We start from the raw sequence: 17,629 nt of genomic DNA, 5'->3' as shown, positions 1-17,629 counted from the left end.
GGCTGTTGATGGCAACATCGATGAGTCACAGCATGAGAATGGTTTTAAAGTCTAAATCCATGCTAAGGCTCAAAGACAAAGAGCCAGTCTGTCCTCAGTCTGTCCTCAGTCTGACAGCAGCAGCACACAGAGGTCTGTAAAGGTCAAACTGACTTTGCTCGCTGTTGTCGAGACAGGAAATGCTCAGAGTGTTCTGATATGTGTACAGATTTGTCATTCAGGCAATTAAGAGACGGCTTAAAGGGCCTGTTGTGATGTTTGTCCATTTTGGAGAGATCTGCTGTGGGAATGTTTGCCTCCTCTTCAATATAATGGAAATACTTTTACTGTCTTGGGCTGGCTGTAGCTCGGGAGGTAGACCCAACTCAAACTAGCTAACTGAAAGTTTGGCGGTTCAGTCCCTGCCTACTCCAGTCTGCATGCCAAAGTATCCTTGGGCAAGAACCGTGAGCTGGTGTGAAAGCTCTCTGTCTCACATGTATGTGAACAGGTACGTGTACATGGCCATCTTCATGTTTGAGGCTCTGGTGAAAGTCGTGGCGAGAGGCTTCTGTGTGGGACGCTTCACCTTCCTCAGAGATCCCTGGAACTGGCTGGACATCATCATCATCAGCACCCTGTAAGGCTCAATAACACACCTCACACTCTCACACAGACTCTATGTAAAGCCTTAAATCTGCATTCTTTCTAATGACCAGCAGGGGGCAACTTCAGGTTGCAAAAACAAAATTCAGTGTAATCTGTTTTAGATTTATTGGAAAACGGCTGACATGAAGTTGGTGGACTTACTTCTCTGCCGTGATTCTCCGACATGTACAGTCATTGGAAAAGAAAGTTTTCACAGGACGATCCTGAGAAAAACCAAGTCCAGCCTTACTCCCTTCATGGGAATTAAGAGGGTAAGCAGCAGCCAGGTGCTGCTAATCGAGCCAGACTGATTAGTCATACAGAAAATGATCACTTCAAGTTGTCGCTGCTGAAAGTATCTCTCCAAGCTACTCACTGATGAGGTACAATTAGGACTGCTTATACTGTGAGTTTGTAAACGGAAGAGCTCATCTTTGTTCACTTCTTTAATGTTGGTTACAGATTAACATGATCCAAAAATCAGGAAACAGTATAAAAGAGCCTTCACAATAAGAGCCTCTCAGTCCTGAATAACAAGGCTCACTGCAGCTGAGAAAATACTCAAGAAATGTGATCCACCGATTGAATCCACTCAATGCTGGACGTGACCTTTACAGTTACACCAACACAGTTCTTGTCAGTGTGCTCTCATATCTATAGATCCATGTCCGTGCAAATAAGGTGGGCTTTTTCCAGCTGTAAAGGTGAAAATGATCTTTTTGCTGCTTTCACCACCACATCCATCCATCCATCCAGTTTTCTTCTGCTTATCTGAAGCTGGGTTGCAGGGGCAGCTGCCTAAGCAGAGAAGCCGAGATCTCTCCATGATGTCCTGGGTCTGCCCCGGGGCCATTCCTTTGTTATTACCCTTATATTTCGGGTTTAGTTGTTCCTTGGTTCAGGCACTGAAACTCCTTGTTTAGGTTTGGGACTCTTTCAGTGTTTGAATCCAGGCTGACATCAAACACTGTCCCATTAAACTGACCACACAGAGACTCTTGATGTTTCGTAAGGCTTGGTAACAAGCTAACGTCCTGTAGCTGAATGCTCGCTGTGCTGCTCTGCTTTCCTGTGTATGTCTCCTCGACCTTTGTCACTGATAAAGTTTTTAGATTTATGTTAGGACACTCTAACTGTCACGTCCTTATCACCGCTTTTGCTTCTGTATGTTCTGCTCGACACACTTTGGCTTTTTCCTGCTCGGCTGTAAATGTCTCTTTATGTTTTACAGCTGCTTTAATCACTGCTTCATGATGATGATGATGAAGGTGGTGATGATGATGACTCTGTGTCTCAGATTGGTGTCACAGTTCGTAGATTTGGGCAAGTTTGCTGTGCTGGAGACGATTTCTCTGCTGCTGAAGATCTTCACATGCAGCCAAGGTGTGTGTCTGTGTGTGTGTGAGTGTGTGTGTGAGTGTGTGTGTGTGAGTCTGTGTGTGTCTGTGTGTGTGTGTGTGTCTGTGTGTGTGTGTGTGTGTGTGTGTGTGTGTGTGTGTGTGTGTGTGAGTGTGTGAGTGTGTGTGTGAGTCTGTGTGTGTCTGTGTGTGTCTGTGTGTGTGTGTGTGTCTGTGTGTGTGTGTGTGTGTCTGTGTGTGTGTGTGTGTGTGTGTGTGTGTGTGTGTGAGTGTGTGAGTGTGTGTGTGAGTGTGTGAGTGTGTGTGTGAGTGTGTGTGTGAGTGTGTGAGTGTGTGTGTGTGTGTGTGTGTGTGTGAGTGTGTGTGTCTGTGTGTGTGTGTGTGTGTGCGAGCGACTTGTATTGACAGCGTGGGGCTGTCTTTACAGGTCTGAAGAAGACGGTTGAGGCTCTTGTCCAATCGGTGAAGAGGCTTGATTGTGTCATCATCCTGACGGTGTTCTGCCTGAGCATCTTGGCTATGATTGGTTTACAGCTCTTCATGGGAACCCTGAAAAACAAATGTGTCATCTGGTCGATGAACACAAACACGACAGAATTGGATTTCCACAACCACACCACCTCTCCAGGTATGATGGTCGTACCACATCCTGATTGGCAGGTTAGCCTTTGTGTTTTTAAGACAGTTAGATGGCTGACTCGCAGGTCTTCTTCCAACATTACAATGAAAGCAGTGGAAAGAGACGTGCCCTCAAGATCTCATGTGAAATCAGGTGAACCTCTGAGGAAAAGTCTTCAGTCCAAAAACAAAAAGTCAAAAAACAGTTTTATTTGTTGTTATCAGATTTTAAAATCACCCACAATAATGTAGATGCTGAACATTACAGCCTCAATGTGACCTTTAATCTGTTATTGAGAGTGTTTCCTGGCTCAGTGATGTATTAAACATGTCCGTGAAGACAGTTCTGCAGCACAGTCCCTCAGTGCTCGTCCAGGGATGTTATCAGGACCTGGGGCTCTGCATGGATTGATCCTGGTATTAGATAGATATCCTGAGTATGTTCAGCTGGCTTTGTAGTGCAGACTTCACCACCTGTCATCGTTGCCACCCCTGCCCTTAACCTCCTAGGGCCTGCCGTCCACATATGTGGACATCACATTTTTGGTTATTTTGACCAAAATACTCAATTTTGCTCTACATGGGGTGATATCCACTTACGAGGACATTATACTGCTACTGTTCTATCAAAATTTTAAATGAATATCCTCATTTGTGTCTCATATTTGTCTTAAAAACAAAAATAAGGTAAAAAAAAAATCTGGAAATTCTTTGTTTTTACATTCATCGGGCCCCAATATGCCCAAATATCAAAGAGAAATTAGAAATGCATGTCGTGGAAGAGTTCGGGCCTTAGGAGGTTAAATTAGAAAGGTGAAACGTGATGTGTTTGTACAGTTTGGATGTCTGTCTGTCTGGCTTCTAGAAAACTATTACTACATTCCTGGACATCCTGATCCTCTGGTGTGTGGAAACCAGTCAGATGCTGAGTAAGTAAACATGAGTGCATCTCTTTCATTCACTGACAACAACAGCAATAAAAACAAACTGTGATGATGTGTTCAGGCGCTGTCCAGACGGTTTCAACTGTGTGAAAGCAGGAAGTAACCCAAACTTCGGATACACCAGCTACGACTCGTTTTTCTGGTCTCTGCTGTCACTTTTCAGACTCATGATGCATGACTTCTGGGAAGGCCTGATGCAGTTGGTCAGTAACTCACTGATGACCACACGCAGGCTCCTCCCAGTACTCCGGTTGTCTCATCTGTTTCTCTCACCTGTCTGTCCCTTTGCAGACGTTGCGAGCTGCAGGAAAATCCTATCTGATCGTCTTTCTGCTCGTCTTCTTCCCGGGTTGTTTCTTCCTGCTCAGTCTCATTTTGGCGGTGGTTGTCATGACACGAGCGGAGCAAGAAGAGGCTCAAGGTACCGAGGCCATACAAAGAGAAGAGGAGTTCGGACGGATTGTGGAGGTGCTGAAGAGGAGAGAGGAGGAGGTCAGTAAGGAATCTCTGTAGTCATTAGAACAACAAGTCCACTCTCACTGCTTCCACAGGAATTAGGAGGACAATGAGCAGCCAAATACTAATCAAATCTAATCAGATTCAGTTCATTGGTTGGTCATCAGTAAGTGTGTGCACCTCTTTAACAGCAGAATTTGTCAGTTTGCTGTGGAGCATTCAGGTGTTTGCTAACACAATACCACATCCTCCCCTGGACTGGGTGCTGCACCTTCAAAAACACAAAAGCAGGAATCAATGGTCCACACACGGGAATAAAGTCGTTTCTTATTTACTGAACCTTGTGTCACATGTTACAGGTGCAACTTTTTTACGTCTACCTAACTTACAGCCCTTTCTTCTTCTACCTCAGTGAGCAGGTTGTCAGGCTCCATGGCCACGACAAAAGGGAGACATACCAATGCCAATTAAAAATGTTTTACTTTGAAAGAAAGAAACAATATAAGCTAACCATGGGGTGTGTAGTCAGTACAGTCAGTGGTTTGAGTTGGTGCATAAGTGAAGAAGTAGGATGTACAATGTTGTTTAGCGCAAGACACCAAACCAAAACCCAAAGATACCCAAAGAAGGTATCTCTAGGAGGAGAGCCACACCAACAGCTGAGCTCTGGCAGCTTTCGTAGAGCACTGGCACACTAGGCCCAGGTGTTGCCAGTGTTGCTAAAACATGCCACAGCTGTACAAAATGTACTGGAATAACACGAGTAGGTCTATTATCGGGCTTTAGTTCTGTTCATATATCAAACACGTCCTATTCTTCATCAAAATATCCTTCCTTCTGTGTCTAGCATGTGACCGATCCTGCAGACCTGTCGGCAGCTGATGCCAGTGTGCATTTAAAATCCAGCTGTTCCAAAAACCTTTCACCAGCTTCTTCTCAACTGATTGTGTCAGCCATGACCTTTCTGAGACAAAATAACCCTGTTTGGAAACTGTTCAGAGTACTGTGGGATGGCTCTGCTGAAATCGTCATTTAGTCTTAGCATAACTGAGTTTGGGTGTTTTGTTATGGACAGCAGGCTTCCAGCAGCGCAGAGACTCCAGAGCAACAGGACTCACTGCAGAAGAAGAAATCAGCTGCCGGTATACAAGCTACCAAGCAAGAACACGTTGAAGGTAAACAGATATTTACCTCCACCTCTTTAACCTCCACCTTCTTTCATTGGGACATGACAGGACAACACGCTCTGTCACTGAGAGCACTCACAGGTACAGAAACACCAAGAGCCGAGGCTCTGCAGACAACTTAATGCTGACACAGTTTGTGGCCTCACAGAGTAGCTTTGTGTTGCAGAGGCACAGGAGCACCACCGGCCTTTGTGCTGCACCTGCACTGACGCCTTCCTGAAGGGGGACTGTTGTGGCTGCTGGCGATGGCTCAAACAGCAGTTTCACACCTTTATCACGAACCCTTTCTTTGACCTGGTCATCATCATCTGCATCATTGTTAGCACCATCTTCACAGCCATGGAACATTACCCTATGATGGAGGAGTTCTCAGAGACCCTGGTCATCGCTCATCTGGTGAGTGTTGAAGAGGTGTCTGCAGATCCTGTTATCTCCTACTTGGTTAATTTAATGGCAGCTTGTTCACTGCAGCCTAAAATCAGGACTTTTCCATTCTGCTCCCTTAGTTTGGTGTTAGACTTGATCAGTTGGAGGGACCATATGTTCTGCTTCGATGTGCCTCCATGACCAATTTAGTGATGAATGCTTTTAGCGGGTTCTTCAGCCACCTAGCAAGAGTGGTTTAAAATGTCCACTCAGAGCGACTACATCACAAATGGTAACGAACCAACGGTACAAACCTGTAAACGACCTGCATAACTGAGAGGGAAAGCAGCAGTGGAGTAAAAATGTAACGGGGGTAAAGTATAAACCTCTGGCAAGTCTCGAGAAAAGTAAAGATAAGCTGGGATTCAGAGGGAGCTTTGCTGAGGTTGATTCAAACACCGTGAGTCTTTTTGCAGTAACAGTGATGCCTGGTCAGAGTGATCATGTGTGACATTTCACAGAAAATTATTGTTTTGTTGGAACTTCTACTTCTGCACGGGGCTCGGTGTGTTCGAGGTTTTTCGTCTGCCTGTCTGCCGATGGTTGGATGAATTGGATGCAAAACATGCTTCTACCCCGTGACCTCTGACCCCTTTGAACTGTGCAGGTCTTCCATGGGATCTTTGCTGCTGAGATGATCATCAAACTTGTCGCACTGGGCCTGCATGGATACTTCCAGGTCAAATTTGTAGTTTCTTCTCAACAGTTCAGCGATCTGCCATTTTCAAAGAAACATTTGGGATTGTTTGTTGTCGTGGTTACAGGTGCGCTGGCATATCTTCGACTTTATCCTCGTCATCATTTCTCTGGTGCAGCTGGGACTGGCTGACGTTGAGGGTCTATCTTTGATGCACAGTTTTCTTCCGGTTAGTATAACATCACCATTACCGTCACCATCATCATGTGTCCTCACGTATCTTTCTGTCTGTCCAGCTCCGAGTGTTTAGGCTGGCCCGTTGGTGGCCGATGCTCCACATGTTTTTGAAGATCGTCTGGGCCTCAGTGGGGAACCTGACTCTGGTTCTCTTCATCACGGTCTTCATGTTCTCTGTGGCGGGCGTGCAGCTGTTCCAGTCGGACTACAAAGCTAATGTCTGTCGCATTTCTTATGACTGCCAGCTTCCTCGTTGGCACATGGAAGACTTTTTCCACACCTTCATCCTTGTCTTCAGGGTCTTGTGTGGACAGTGTTTAGAGTCTTTATGGGACTGCATGGAGGTCTCGAATGATGGCGTGTGTGTGACCTTCTTCATGATTGTCCTGATTGTTGGAGAGCTGCTGGTGAGTCTCTTTACACTCACCAACCTAGAATGACCCAGTCCACCTTAGTCCATCAGGAGTTTCTGAATGAGTTCCTGGTCTGTTTGCAGATCCTACATCTCTTCCTGAATTTATTGTTCATCAATGATCAGCTGGTGGATTCAGAAGACAAAACAACAAACACCCTGCAGAGTACCATGAAACAGACCAGAACCTGGATCCCCAAGAGTATCTGGACTTTGTGGGGGAAGAACTACGCTGACCAAGATCACAAAGGTGGTTTTTGTTTGTATATTTTGTCTTTGTAGGTTCTCAGTTATCCAGGTCACAATAATCCAAGCAGCTTGTTTTGTGCCAGTACTTTATGGTTGTTTTTGGGGTCTGCATTATTAACATGGAACGTATATATAACACTGGCACAACCACGGTGAGGTAACACATTAGTCAAAGTCAAACTAAACTTTATTGTCATCTCGCTATATCCCGTGCATCATATAGAGACGAGACGACGAGGCTCCAGTTACATCAGTGCAAAAACCCTAATAAATAGACATAAAAGGAGTAGGAAAATAAATATACACTTAAGACTAAGACTTAGTTTGTGAAGTCCTGTCCTGAAGCCTGAAACTGGATGTTTACAAACTGGATCTGACTGCGACAGTGAGGGACTCTGCTCACTACTCATTGGTAGTAAAATATAAAGTGGATTGTAGTCCCGACTTAAATCCTCCCGCGCTTCCTTCTCCTCAACAAGACTTCAAACTAGTGACTGAGACCATAAATTCATTAGTGAGCTGAGAGATGAGGTGAGCACGAGGCTCATTTTCTCATATACTTGCAAATGTTCAGGTTTCTTTTACAACCAGAGGAGTCGCCACCTGCTGGACATTAGACAGATTGCAGGTTTGAGGCAGTGTTGCCTTCATATTTCAGATCAGTGGTTTATTGTTTTCTGTGGATCGTATTTGGATTTCTGTGTCTTTTTAGGTGTTAGATTTAGAGCTTTTAATTTTAAAATATTTTCATGTTTTCCTCATTTGCAGGTGACACTAAGAAAGACAACAAGGAGGAGTATCTGGCCTTAAGCTCTGTGAGCTCAGACCAGCTGACCCTCGATGATAACCACATGAACATGGCCGCCTGGGAGGCCCCCGTCGCTGTGGCTGAGATCGAGTTTAGGACGCCTGAAAATGCACAAGAAAAGGAGACGCAGCATGTAAAGCAGATTCTACTGTTTTTGATCCTAGAGCAGAATTTCATGTTAAAAGTAAATACTGATGTGTGACGCAGCTTCAGCCTCGAGTACGAACAGCAGATAAACATGTTTGTGTATTTATTATTACACATGACTGTTTTCCTCACTGTGATCACTGTGCATGAAGAACATCTCTCCACACTCGATGCGACTGCAGCAGTAAAATACTCAGCCTGGAGATCATCAGAGCTTCAGCATAACTGCAGGTGCCTTTATGATGAACTGAGTGCAACACAGCGATGAGCCATCAGACTGCTTTCACACACACATCCACAGCACACAGGTTTAAACCAGACGACTGGCCCGTGTAAAGTTCAGGTTTTAGTTTCAAATTCATCAGCAGCTGCTAATGTTAAAATCACTGCAACAGTTTAAAGAAGCTGCAGGTGATCATCAGACGTTAACAGGACTGAAATCAGCCATCCTGAATTCACAGACACAGTAAAGACCCGAGACATAAACCACGTGAGGTTTCAGAGTGTGAACACTTAGTCCGGTGACAGTATTTTAAAGTAACTAGCTAGGACATTAAAGTTTGTGAACTTCTGTGTCTGCAGTGCGACGTCATGCAGAAACTTAAAGATGAAACTCATCCAGAACCTGAGGACTGCTGCTGCAACAGTATGAGCACACACACACACTGTTATATCAAATGATTATATGTAAAATAGTTTAAACCTGCAGTGACAAACTTTTGTCTCCCTCTTCTGGCAGTGAGAGTAATTACATAAATGCTGAGCTTTGGTAAACGTGTTCATGTTTCAACATATTTGGATCACACAGACTCGGATACCTGCTAATTAGTGTTCAGTAACATCCAAATAAAATCCTCAAATTTCAGCCCCTGAAACTGGACCTCAGACTTCTTGAATGTCTGTTGGTCCAGTTAACCTCACAGCAGCCATATTATTGGTCAGATGATTGTAATAAAAATGATCCAAAAGGTGCCAACAGCACAAACACGGTCCAGAGGTCCAGTTCAGTGACTCCAGTTGGCAGACAGCTAGCAGCTACACCCGCCTGTGTCACCATCCACCTGTTAGTCAAAGAGGCCACGCCCCTAATAATGCCAACTTTAAGGGTCAATACAAACCTCTCACTTTCTTACAGTTGTCATGAAAGGGGGAAAGTATGGATATGGATTTTGTCTCAGACTGTAAACATGTCTATTTGTGCTGTAAAGTTTTAACATAGGAGTCTATGGGGACTGACTCACTGCTGGAGCCTCTGCTAGAGGAACTGCAGCGTTTGGTTCTTCTGTGCATGATTTAGTTTTCAGTGCCTCAGGTTGATGGATGATGTAGACCCAATTTAAAAGTTCAACAAACTGTGACATACAGAGATGATATCAAAGTTCCTGCACTGCAGCTGTAACAGAGTTTCCGTTACATCAAGAGAACAGAAGCCAATCAGTCAGCAACGCCTCTGATGTGTTTCAGGGTGTTACATCTGCTGTCCGTTCCTGGAAATAGACACATCCCAGGGTACCGGCAGGGTCTGGTCTAACTTCAGGAGAGCCTGCCTCTGCATCGTGCAACACAAATTCTTTGAGGGCTTCATCATCTTCATCATCCTGCTGAGCTGTGCAGCTCTGGTAAACAGACATTGTCAATACATATTTGACAATATACATCATGAATTCATGTCACATTCAAACCCCGAACTCACTCGGAGATGAACATGTTTTATCTTCCTGGCTTAACTCCACACTGAAACCACTGAGCTAAACATGTGGCACTGATAGCGACCTGCATGAACCCACAGACCGTTGATTTGGTTTTTGAAATCACTTTTGGATCAGTGTCTTGATGCATGCTCAATCATCCAGCTAAGTAAATCCCAAAGGTTGAATCTGTACACCTGGTCGTAGCGTTTTCAGAAGAAACTTTCATCATCAGGGGACTTCTTCAGTCTCAGCTGACTGCAGGTCTCCAACCTTATAAACACTACACTAGCTGGGCCCACGTCCTCATTTTAGGTTTGACAGCGTTTTAGTAGGTAAAGGTGAATGCTTGGACATGAACTGAGCTGCGGTTTGGGGAAGGCCTCGAAGGGGACTGGCGACGGCTCCCGGGCCTGGCAGATCCCCATGTACTAAATAGGAGTGAAGAAGTTAAAGAACTGAGAACAAGGAGGGAGGGAGGGTGGGGCACATAAACGAGAATGAACAGCTTGCAGAACTGGGAGGAACCTATATAGATGACAACCGGATGGAGCGTGTTTGGAGGCGTGGTCCCGCTCCTGAAGTTCAGATACATAATCTCCAATACATTTGCACACTGACTGAAACTAGCAGCACTGAATGAACAATGGGCTGGGAGGTCAGTTCCTTGATCGTTAATATGCAAATTCTTATGACCATTGATCAAAGACGATTGATCAATAACCATGAGTCCCATTCACAGAGAGTTGGGGAATGGCTGCAATCACAGCATTGTAAGATGGTGACAGATGTACCCTTAGGCCCCCTCCTCCATTCAGAGATGGTCTTTCCCTTTTCACATAAATGGCCTCCTTGACTCCGCGCTCAAACCAGCGTTCCTCCCTGTCCAGGATGTGTACATCCTCATCATTGAAAGAGTGTCCACTGGCCTGTAGGTGTAAATAGACTGCAGAGTCCTGGCCTGACGAGGTAGCTCTTCTGTGTTGTGCCATCTGCTTGTGCAATGTACTGTTTATAAGGTTGGAAACCTGCAGTCAGCTGAGACTGAAGAAGTCACCTGATGATGATGAAACGTTTCTCCCACTGAAAACATTCAGATGAACTGAATCAACCTTTTGGGGTTTTGGATCCGTGGTTTAAAGAGACATCTGTTGGGGTGGTTTCCTGTTTACGGGTAGAAAAGTTATGTCTTATTATTGCAGAGGTGCTGCTCTAAAAGACACAACACAGGAAGCACACAAAACATCCCCTCACTAAAGTGCCAGAGTTGCAAATGATCACAGTCTACAATATTAGAGAGAGGATCACAACAATCAGATGACAAGAGCAGCCCTTGGTGACAGTGGGAAGGAAGAATCCCTTTTTTAACAGGAAGAGACCTCCATCTGAAGCAGAATCAGGGAGGAGCAGCCGTCTCCTGGATGTGTCGGAGGGTGGGGGCAAAGAGCAGAGAGAAAAATAGCATAGAGAGCTGATGAAGAACAAACAGGACAGCAGGTCGTCTGTTAAACGAGAAGGTCACACTGCTAGAATGACAGTGGTTGTCCTCAGATCGTCTCATATGCTGCTTGTTGTCAGTAAACAGGCGTGTGTTTGTGAACAGGTTTTTGAGGACATCTACCTGGAGCATCGTCCAGTGTTGCAGAGAGTTTTGAAGATGGCAGACCTGGTGTTCACCTTCGTGTTTCTGGTGGAGATGCTACTGAAGTGGATCGCTTTTGGATTCAAGAAATACTTCACAAGCTTCTGGTGCTGGCTCGACTTCCTCATCCTAGATGTAAGAGCACAATCGGCAGCACCGGTTATTGGTAGTATTTTACAAAGCCAGTCACGGAGGGATCACAAGCCAGTGTTCTCCTAGTGCTGGTCCCAAGCCTGGGTAAATGGGGAGGGTTGCATCAGTAAGAGCATCCTGACAAAATCTTGGAATGAATGAAAAATGATGTGGTGCATTTGACCATGTGTGAAGCTGGGGATCATAGACCCACCTCAGCATTGGTGATGGCACTGAAGCTAAAGGACAGGCTGTTCATGTCTGACATGTGGGCGGCTTTGACAGGATGTCAGTATTTGACGTTGTAGTAAAGAAATGGGGTTGTTTCAGTTTGAACAGATAAACTAAAAGCACACAGTCAGGCTGGGTAAGATGAACCTGCTGCTGCTTCACTGCTCTCCTGTACAATGAGGTCAGTTCAATTTAATCGAATTCAATTTAATGTTATTTATATAGCACCAAATCACAACAACAGTTGCCTCAAGCTGCTTTACACTGTAAGGTCAAGACCCTACAGTAATGTTAAGAAAACAGAGAAAACCCAACAATCATATGACCCCCTATGAGCAAGCGCTTTGGCAACAGTGGGAAGGAAAAACTCCCTTTTAACAGGAAGAAACCTCAAGCAGAACCAGGCTCAGGGAGGGGCGGGGCCATCTGAGGCGGGGTCTGATTATTTAAGACCTTGTATGTGAGGAGCAGGATTTTGAATTCTGGATTTAACAGGAAGCCAATGAAGGGAAGCCAATACAGGAGAAATCTGCTCTCTCTTTCTAGTCCCTGTCAGGACTCTTGCTGCAGCATTTTGGATTAACTGAAGGCTTTTCAGGGAGTTTTTAGGACTTCCTGATAATAATGAATTACAGTAGTCCAGCCTGGAAGTAATAAATGCATGAACTAGTTTTTCAGCGTCAGTAAGAGACAGGATATTTCTAACTTTAGAGATGTTGCGCAAATGGAAGAAAGCAGTCTTACATATTTGTTTAATATGTGCGTTGAAGGACATGTCCTGGTCAAAAATGACTCCAAGGTTCCTCACAGTGTTACTGGTGGCCAAGGTAATGCCATCCAGGGTAAGAATCTGGTTAGATACCATATTTCTAAGATTTTCAGGGCCGAGTACAATAACCTCAGTTTGATCTGAATTAAGAAGCAGAAAGTTAGCGGCCATCCAGGTCTTTATGTCTTTAAGACATTCCTGCAGTTTAACTAATTGGTGTGTGTTATCTGGCTTCATGGACAGATAGAGCTGCGTGTCATCAGCATAGCAGTGAAAATGTATGCTATGTCTTCTAATGATACTGCCTAAGGGAAGCATGTATAATGTAAACAGAATTGGTCCTAGCACTGAACCCTGTGGAACACCATAATTAACCTCAGTGTGTGAAGAGGACTCTCCATTTACATGCACAAATTGGAGTCTATTAGATAGATATGATACAAACCACTGCAGCGCAGCACCTGTAATACCTACAGCGTGCTCTAATCGCTCTAATAGGATATTATGGTCGACAGTATCGAACGCTGCACTAAGGTCTAGCAGGACAAGCACAGAGATGAGTCCACTGTCAGAGGCCATAAGAAGATCATTTGTAACCTTCACTAAAGCTGTTTCTGTGCTGTGAACTCCATGAGTAGTAAGCAAAGTTTATTTATTTATTAAGCACTTTTCACAGAGTCGCTGTACACAAAAGGGTAAAATAAATCTGAACATTAAGTGCTAAAATAGTCAATAAAAAGATTTGATAAAACAAAATAAAATGAACAGGTAGTTTTAAAACAAATAAATAAACATATAATCATTCAATAAAAATTCTGAAGCCTGTTTAAACAAAGATTTTAACTGCTTTTTAAAAGACTCCACAGAGTCCACTAAGTGTAGTTGTGGTGGTAGACTGTTCCACAGCCTTGGTGCCACAGACTGAAAGCCTCTGTGCCCCCTCGTCTTTAGTCATTTACAGGGAACAACCACAAAATCCAGAGTCTGTGAATGAAGACAGCCAACAGCAGTGTATTTTGGTAAGAAGCTGAGATAAATAATCCGGTGCCTGGCCTTTTAGTGCTTCGTATGTTAAAAGAAGAATTTTGAAATGAATGCTAAAATCTGCAGGGAGCCAATGTAAAGAATATAAAACAGGAGGAATGTGAGCTTACTTTCTAGAACGTGTTCATAGTCTTGCTGCAGCATTTTTACAGCTGGGAGGCGTGAAAGAGATGATTTGTCCAAGTTGGTAAACAGGTTATTACAATAGTCTAAAAATAACTTAGAAATGTTACTTAAATGAAATGAACAGCAATATGATGAAGCTTTTTCATGCAAGTCGAAGCCAGAGAAGAATCCAATATTACACCCCATGTATGGCTCAACTCCTTCAACGGTCCACCATATACAAGCACAGGTGAGCCCATAAATGGCAGGAAGTAAACATTCATTATGGTAAATGGACTGATTCTTATATAGCGCTTTTCTACTCTCCCGGAGTACTCAAAGCGCTGCATACAACATGCCTCATTCACCCATTCACACCCACTCATGCAAGCACTTCTAAACACAAGTGCAAACTATAACTACATTCACACACATTCACACTCCGATGAATGCATCGGAGGGCAATTTGGGGTTAGTATCTTGCCCAAGGACACTTGACATGCAGACTGGGGAAGCCTAGGATCGAACCACCAACCTTCCGATCAGTAGCTGATCTGCTCTACCACCTGAGCCACAGCCACAGCCATTACTAAATAAGGAAACCAGAATCTTACATGCAAGTGTGCCTGCAGTTAAACACTATAGCTAATAGCATCCCCCACCATGCTAGATGTAGGGGAGGAAAAATATCTGAACATGCCGTTCAAGACAAGGGTTTACAGTTTTAAACACAACAATGACAACTTTGATCAGAATCACTCCAACAGAGGCAATGGTTGGAGGCAATGCCTAAACCTCAAGCCTATAAGGCAGAATGTTATGGTATGACAGGCTGCACTAACACCAAACAGAATGATTACAGAACAGTCCCCTGCATCAGAAACTATTAAAAGATCATTACAGATTCATGATACCAAAGACATAGTAAAGACCTGATTTTCTACAGTTGAAACCTGACTGAAACTCTTCCAATAAGCCATTCCTCTGCAGATGATCTGTTAGCTGTTTGACAACTACTCTTTCAAGAATCTTTGCGATAACATGAAGGCTAGGGATTGGCCTATAATTAGCTAAGACAGCTGGGTCAAGGGATTGGTTTTAAGTAATGTTTAACAACTGCCATCTCGAAGGCATATGGTTTGTAGCCGACTATTACAGACAGGTGGATCACATTGTCACTGGTATGCTGTCTTCTAGGTGACTCTGTTCTCCCTGATGGGCAACATGCTTGGATACACCAGCCGGCCTCTGAGAGCTCTGAGGACTCTGAGGGTCCCGTCTCGCTTCAAGGGCATGAGGGTGAGGCAGCACTCATGACGATACAGACATTGCCGAGCAGGATGTAGGTGTACTCTTCTGCTACAGAAAAAAGATCAAATATTTATAAAATTCTTTATTTGTTAAATGATTTGTAGGGTTTGTGTGATTTTCTGGTGTTCACTCATCATTGTGTTCCCTTTTTTGGAGATTTGACTCCTTAGGGTGTGTCTGTTATTTCCCATAGACACTGAAAGTTTGTCCTATCCATCATCATTCTCCTTATTTGCAGGGCATCTATCCCCAGCAGTTTCTTCAATCTCACCCAACTCGGGGAGCGTTCATCAAACAGTCTTTGTTTTCTTATGTCTCGGTTGTCCATCCTGCAGACGTGGCCCAGGTATTTTAATCGCTGGTGTAAGCAGAAGGACTTTATCACTTTTGTCTCAGTAATGCGTGCAGGTCTGCATTTGTGAGTTTTAATCGCCAACCCGTTATTCAGCCTCCCAAATGTGTATGATCGCACAAAAAGAACACACTGTCCTTTGACGTTCACAGGAAAGTTTTTCCATACTTAAGGAGGTTGCTCCACAGACCGACGGCTGTGCTCTGTTTGCTCAGCCAGTCACAAGACTGGGTTTACCAGGGTGTAGCTGTCCTAATGACGGCGGTGTGAGAGGCGACTGGTCTTACCAGGACTTATGAATGCCTTGTAACCCTAGTATAAAACGAGTTGCATGTCACACAATTTATACCCCAAGCTGTATGATTGTTTACATCAGGGGTGGGCAACTCCAGGCCTCAAGTGCTGGTGTCCTGCAGGTTTTAGATATCACCCTGTGTCACACCTGAATCAAATCATTAGTTCATTCCCAGGCCTCTGGAGAACTTCAAGACATGTTGAGGAGGTCATTTAGCCATTTGAATCGGCTGTGTTGGATCAAGGACACATTATAAACCTGCAGGACACCGGCACACGAGGCCTGGAGTTGCCTGCCCCTGGTTTACATTGAATATTATTTGCTTAGCTTTTGTTTATAGGTTTTCAGGTCTTTCAGTAGCTAATAGTGAACTTTCCTGGCAGAACTAAAGTCCTACTGGATGGAGAGCCAACGTGTAGGCAGCTTATTAACTGGATGTGAGCTGATTCACAGCAGAGACCTTTTTGTCTCTGTCTGTGTGCAGGTGGTGCTGAAGGTGCTTGCCATGACGCTGCCCTCCATGTTCAGCGTGCTGCTGGTGATTCTGGTCATCTGGCTTTTCTTCAGCGTGATAGGAGTGAATCTGTTTGCAGGAAAGTTTTCTTACTGTTACAACGAGACGTCAGAGGAGCTTTTCTCCTTTTACGTGGTGAACAACAAGACTGAATGCTTTACACTGATGGATCTGAATTTCTCTGAGGTCAACTGGAAGATGCGGACGTTTAATTTTGACAATGTGGGGATGGGTTTCCTGTCGCTGCTGATCGTGGTCAGTGTGAACACTCAAAGTCTAACTCGTTAGTTAGAACGCATAAAACCATCAAAAATACTGTGTGGAAAAAACATAACCAAGCCTAACTAAAATCAGCATCATTTAGTAATACAGCTTGAATTCATTGTTTTTCTAAAGAAGTTCTGTGTTGATTGTGGGTCAGGGGACATCTTCAGGCTGGATGGACATCATGTATGCAGCTGTGGACTCCAGACAAGTCAGTATACACGCTGGATCAGTACTATTACTGTTGCTGTTATTACTGGTATATTACTACTGTGTGTGTGTGTGTGTGTGTGTGTGTGTGTGTACGGGTTCGTACTATCCTGGTGGGGACCAAAATCTGACTTTTACTATCCTGGTGGGGACTTTCTGCACCGTGGGGACCAAAATCCAGGTCCCCTCGGGGTTGAAAGCAATTTTCACACTCAAAATGCGGTTTTACTGTCAGGGTTACAATTAGGTTATGGTTAGGTTTAGGGTAAGGGTTAGGGTTAGGCATTCATTTTTAATGGTTAGGGTTAGGGTAAGGGGCTAGGGAAAGCATTATGTCAATGGGATGTCCCCACGAGGATAGCAAACCAGACATGTGTGTGTGTGTGTGTGTGTGTGTGTGTGTGTGTGTGTGTAGGTGGAAGACCAGCCGCACTACGAGATCAGTGTGTACATATACATGTACTTCATCTGTTTCATTATCATCGGCTGCTTCTTTACGTTGAACCTCTTCATTAGAGTCATCATTGATACGATCCACCAGCAGAGACACAAGATAGGTCTCACACACACACACACACACACACGGGTCTATGTGGTATGGCGGGACTATACTACGTCAATCCGTGGTTTAAGAGGACTACCGTTTCCAGAGGACTTAGAGCCAAGGGAGCGAGGTTAAAGTGTTCGAAAAAATCTGAAAAAAATTTGGGTCACTTCAGACCTCATACACTCCCTACAGAAGTCTAGATACACTGATACACACCAACCAGACTCTATTGTGTTTTCTGGAGACATTGTCCACTTGACAATGATGTGTTTTATGAGGTCCAAAAAAAACAATATTGGGTCTTTAAAGGGACAATGATGTCATTTTTAAATAGCTCATCATTACCATGAATACACATCTGACAGGACACTGGATTACTGGAACATCATTTTATTAGTGTTCTTGGATCTGAACATTAA

At 44.2% G+C, this 17,629-nt stretch overlaps 1 protein-coding gene across 4 annotated transcripts in view; it reads left to right on the top strand.

Moving 5' to 3' along the window:
• LOC134630282 (sodium channel protein type 4 subunit alpha B-like) overlaps positions 1-17,629 on the top strand; it is a 36,713-nt gene that overhangs the window by 205 nt on the left and 18,879 nt on the right. For 2 of the 4 annotated variants that reach the window (XM_063477438.1, XM_063477440.2), the window contains exons 2-21: positions 491-619; positions 1,925-2,010; positions 2,413-2,613; positions 3,469-3,532; positions 3,609-3,750; positions 3,839-4,039; positions 5,079-5,178; positions 5,357-5,586; positions 6,224-6,295; positions 6,381-6,482; positions 6,550-6,897; positions 6,987-7,152; positions 7,920-8,092; positions 8,689-8,752; positions 9,571-9,725; positions 11,398-11,571; positions 14,915-15,016; positions 16,160-16,444; positions 16,611-16,664; positions 17,079-17,216. In XM_063477438.1, coding sequence (XP_063333508.1) covers positions 501-619; positions 1,925-2,010; positions 2,413-2,613; positions 3,469-3,532; positions 3,609-3,750; positions 3,839-4,039; positions 5,079-5,178; positions 5,357-5,586; positions 6,224-6,295; positions 6,381-6,482; positions 6,550-6,897; positions 6,987-7,152; positions 7,920-8,092; positions 8,689-8,752; positions 9,571-9,725; positions 11,398-11,571; positions 14,915-15,016; positions 16,160-16,444; positions 16,611-16,664; positions 17,079-17,216 — 2,976 coding nt within the window. In that variant the 5' untranslated portion in view covers positions 491-500. The remainder of the gene's footprint in view (positions 1-490; positions 620-1,924; positions 2,011-2,412; positions 2,614-3,468; positions 3,533-3,608; positions 3,751-3,838; positions 4,040-5,078; positions 5,179-5,356; positions 5,587-6,223; positions 6,296-6,380; positions 6,483-6,549; positions 6,898-6,986; positions 7,153-7,919; positions 8,093-8,688; positions 8,753-9,570; positions 9,726-11,397; positions 11,572-14,914; positions 15,017-16,159; positions 16,445-16,610; positions 16,665-17,078; positions 17,217-17,629) is intronic. The other 2 variants (XM_065471435.1, XM_065471436.1) reach the window with 2 other exon arrangements.

This window comes from Pelmatolapia mariae, linkage group LG7, assembly GCF_036321145.2.
Source record: "Pelmatolapia mariae isolate MD_Pm_ZW linkage group LG7, Pm_UMD_F_2, whole genome shotgun sequence".
In the NCBI taxonomy this organism is placed as follows: domain Eukaryota; kingdom Metazoa; phylum Chordata; class Actinopteri; order Cichliformes; family Cichlidae; genus Pelmatolapia; species Pelmatolapia mariae.
This window is presented reverse-complemented; position numbering and strand designations above follow the sequence as displayed.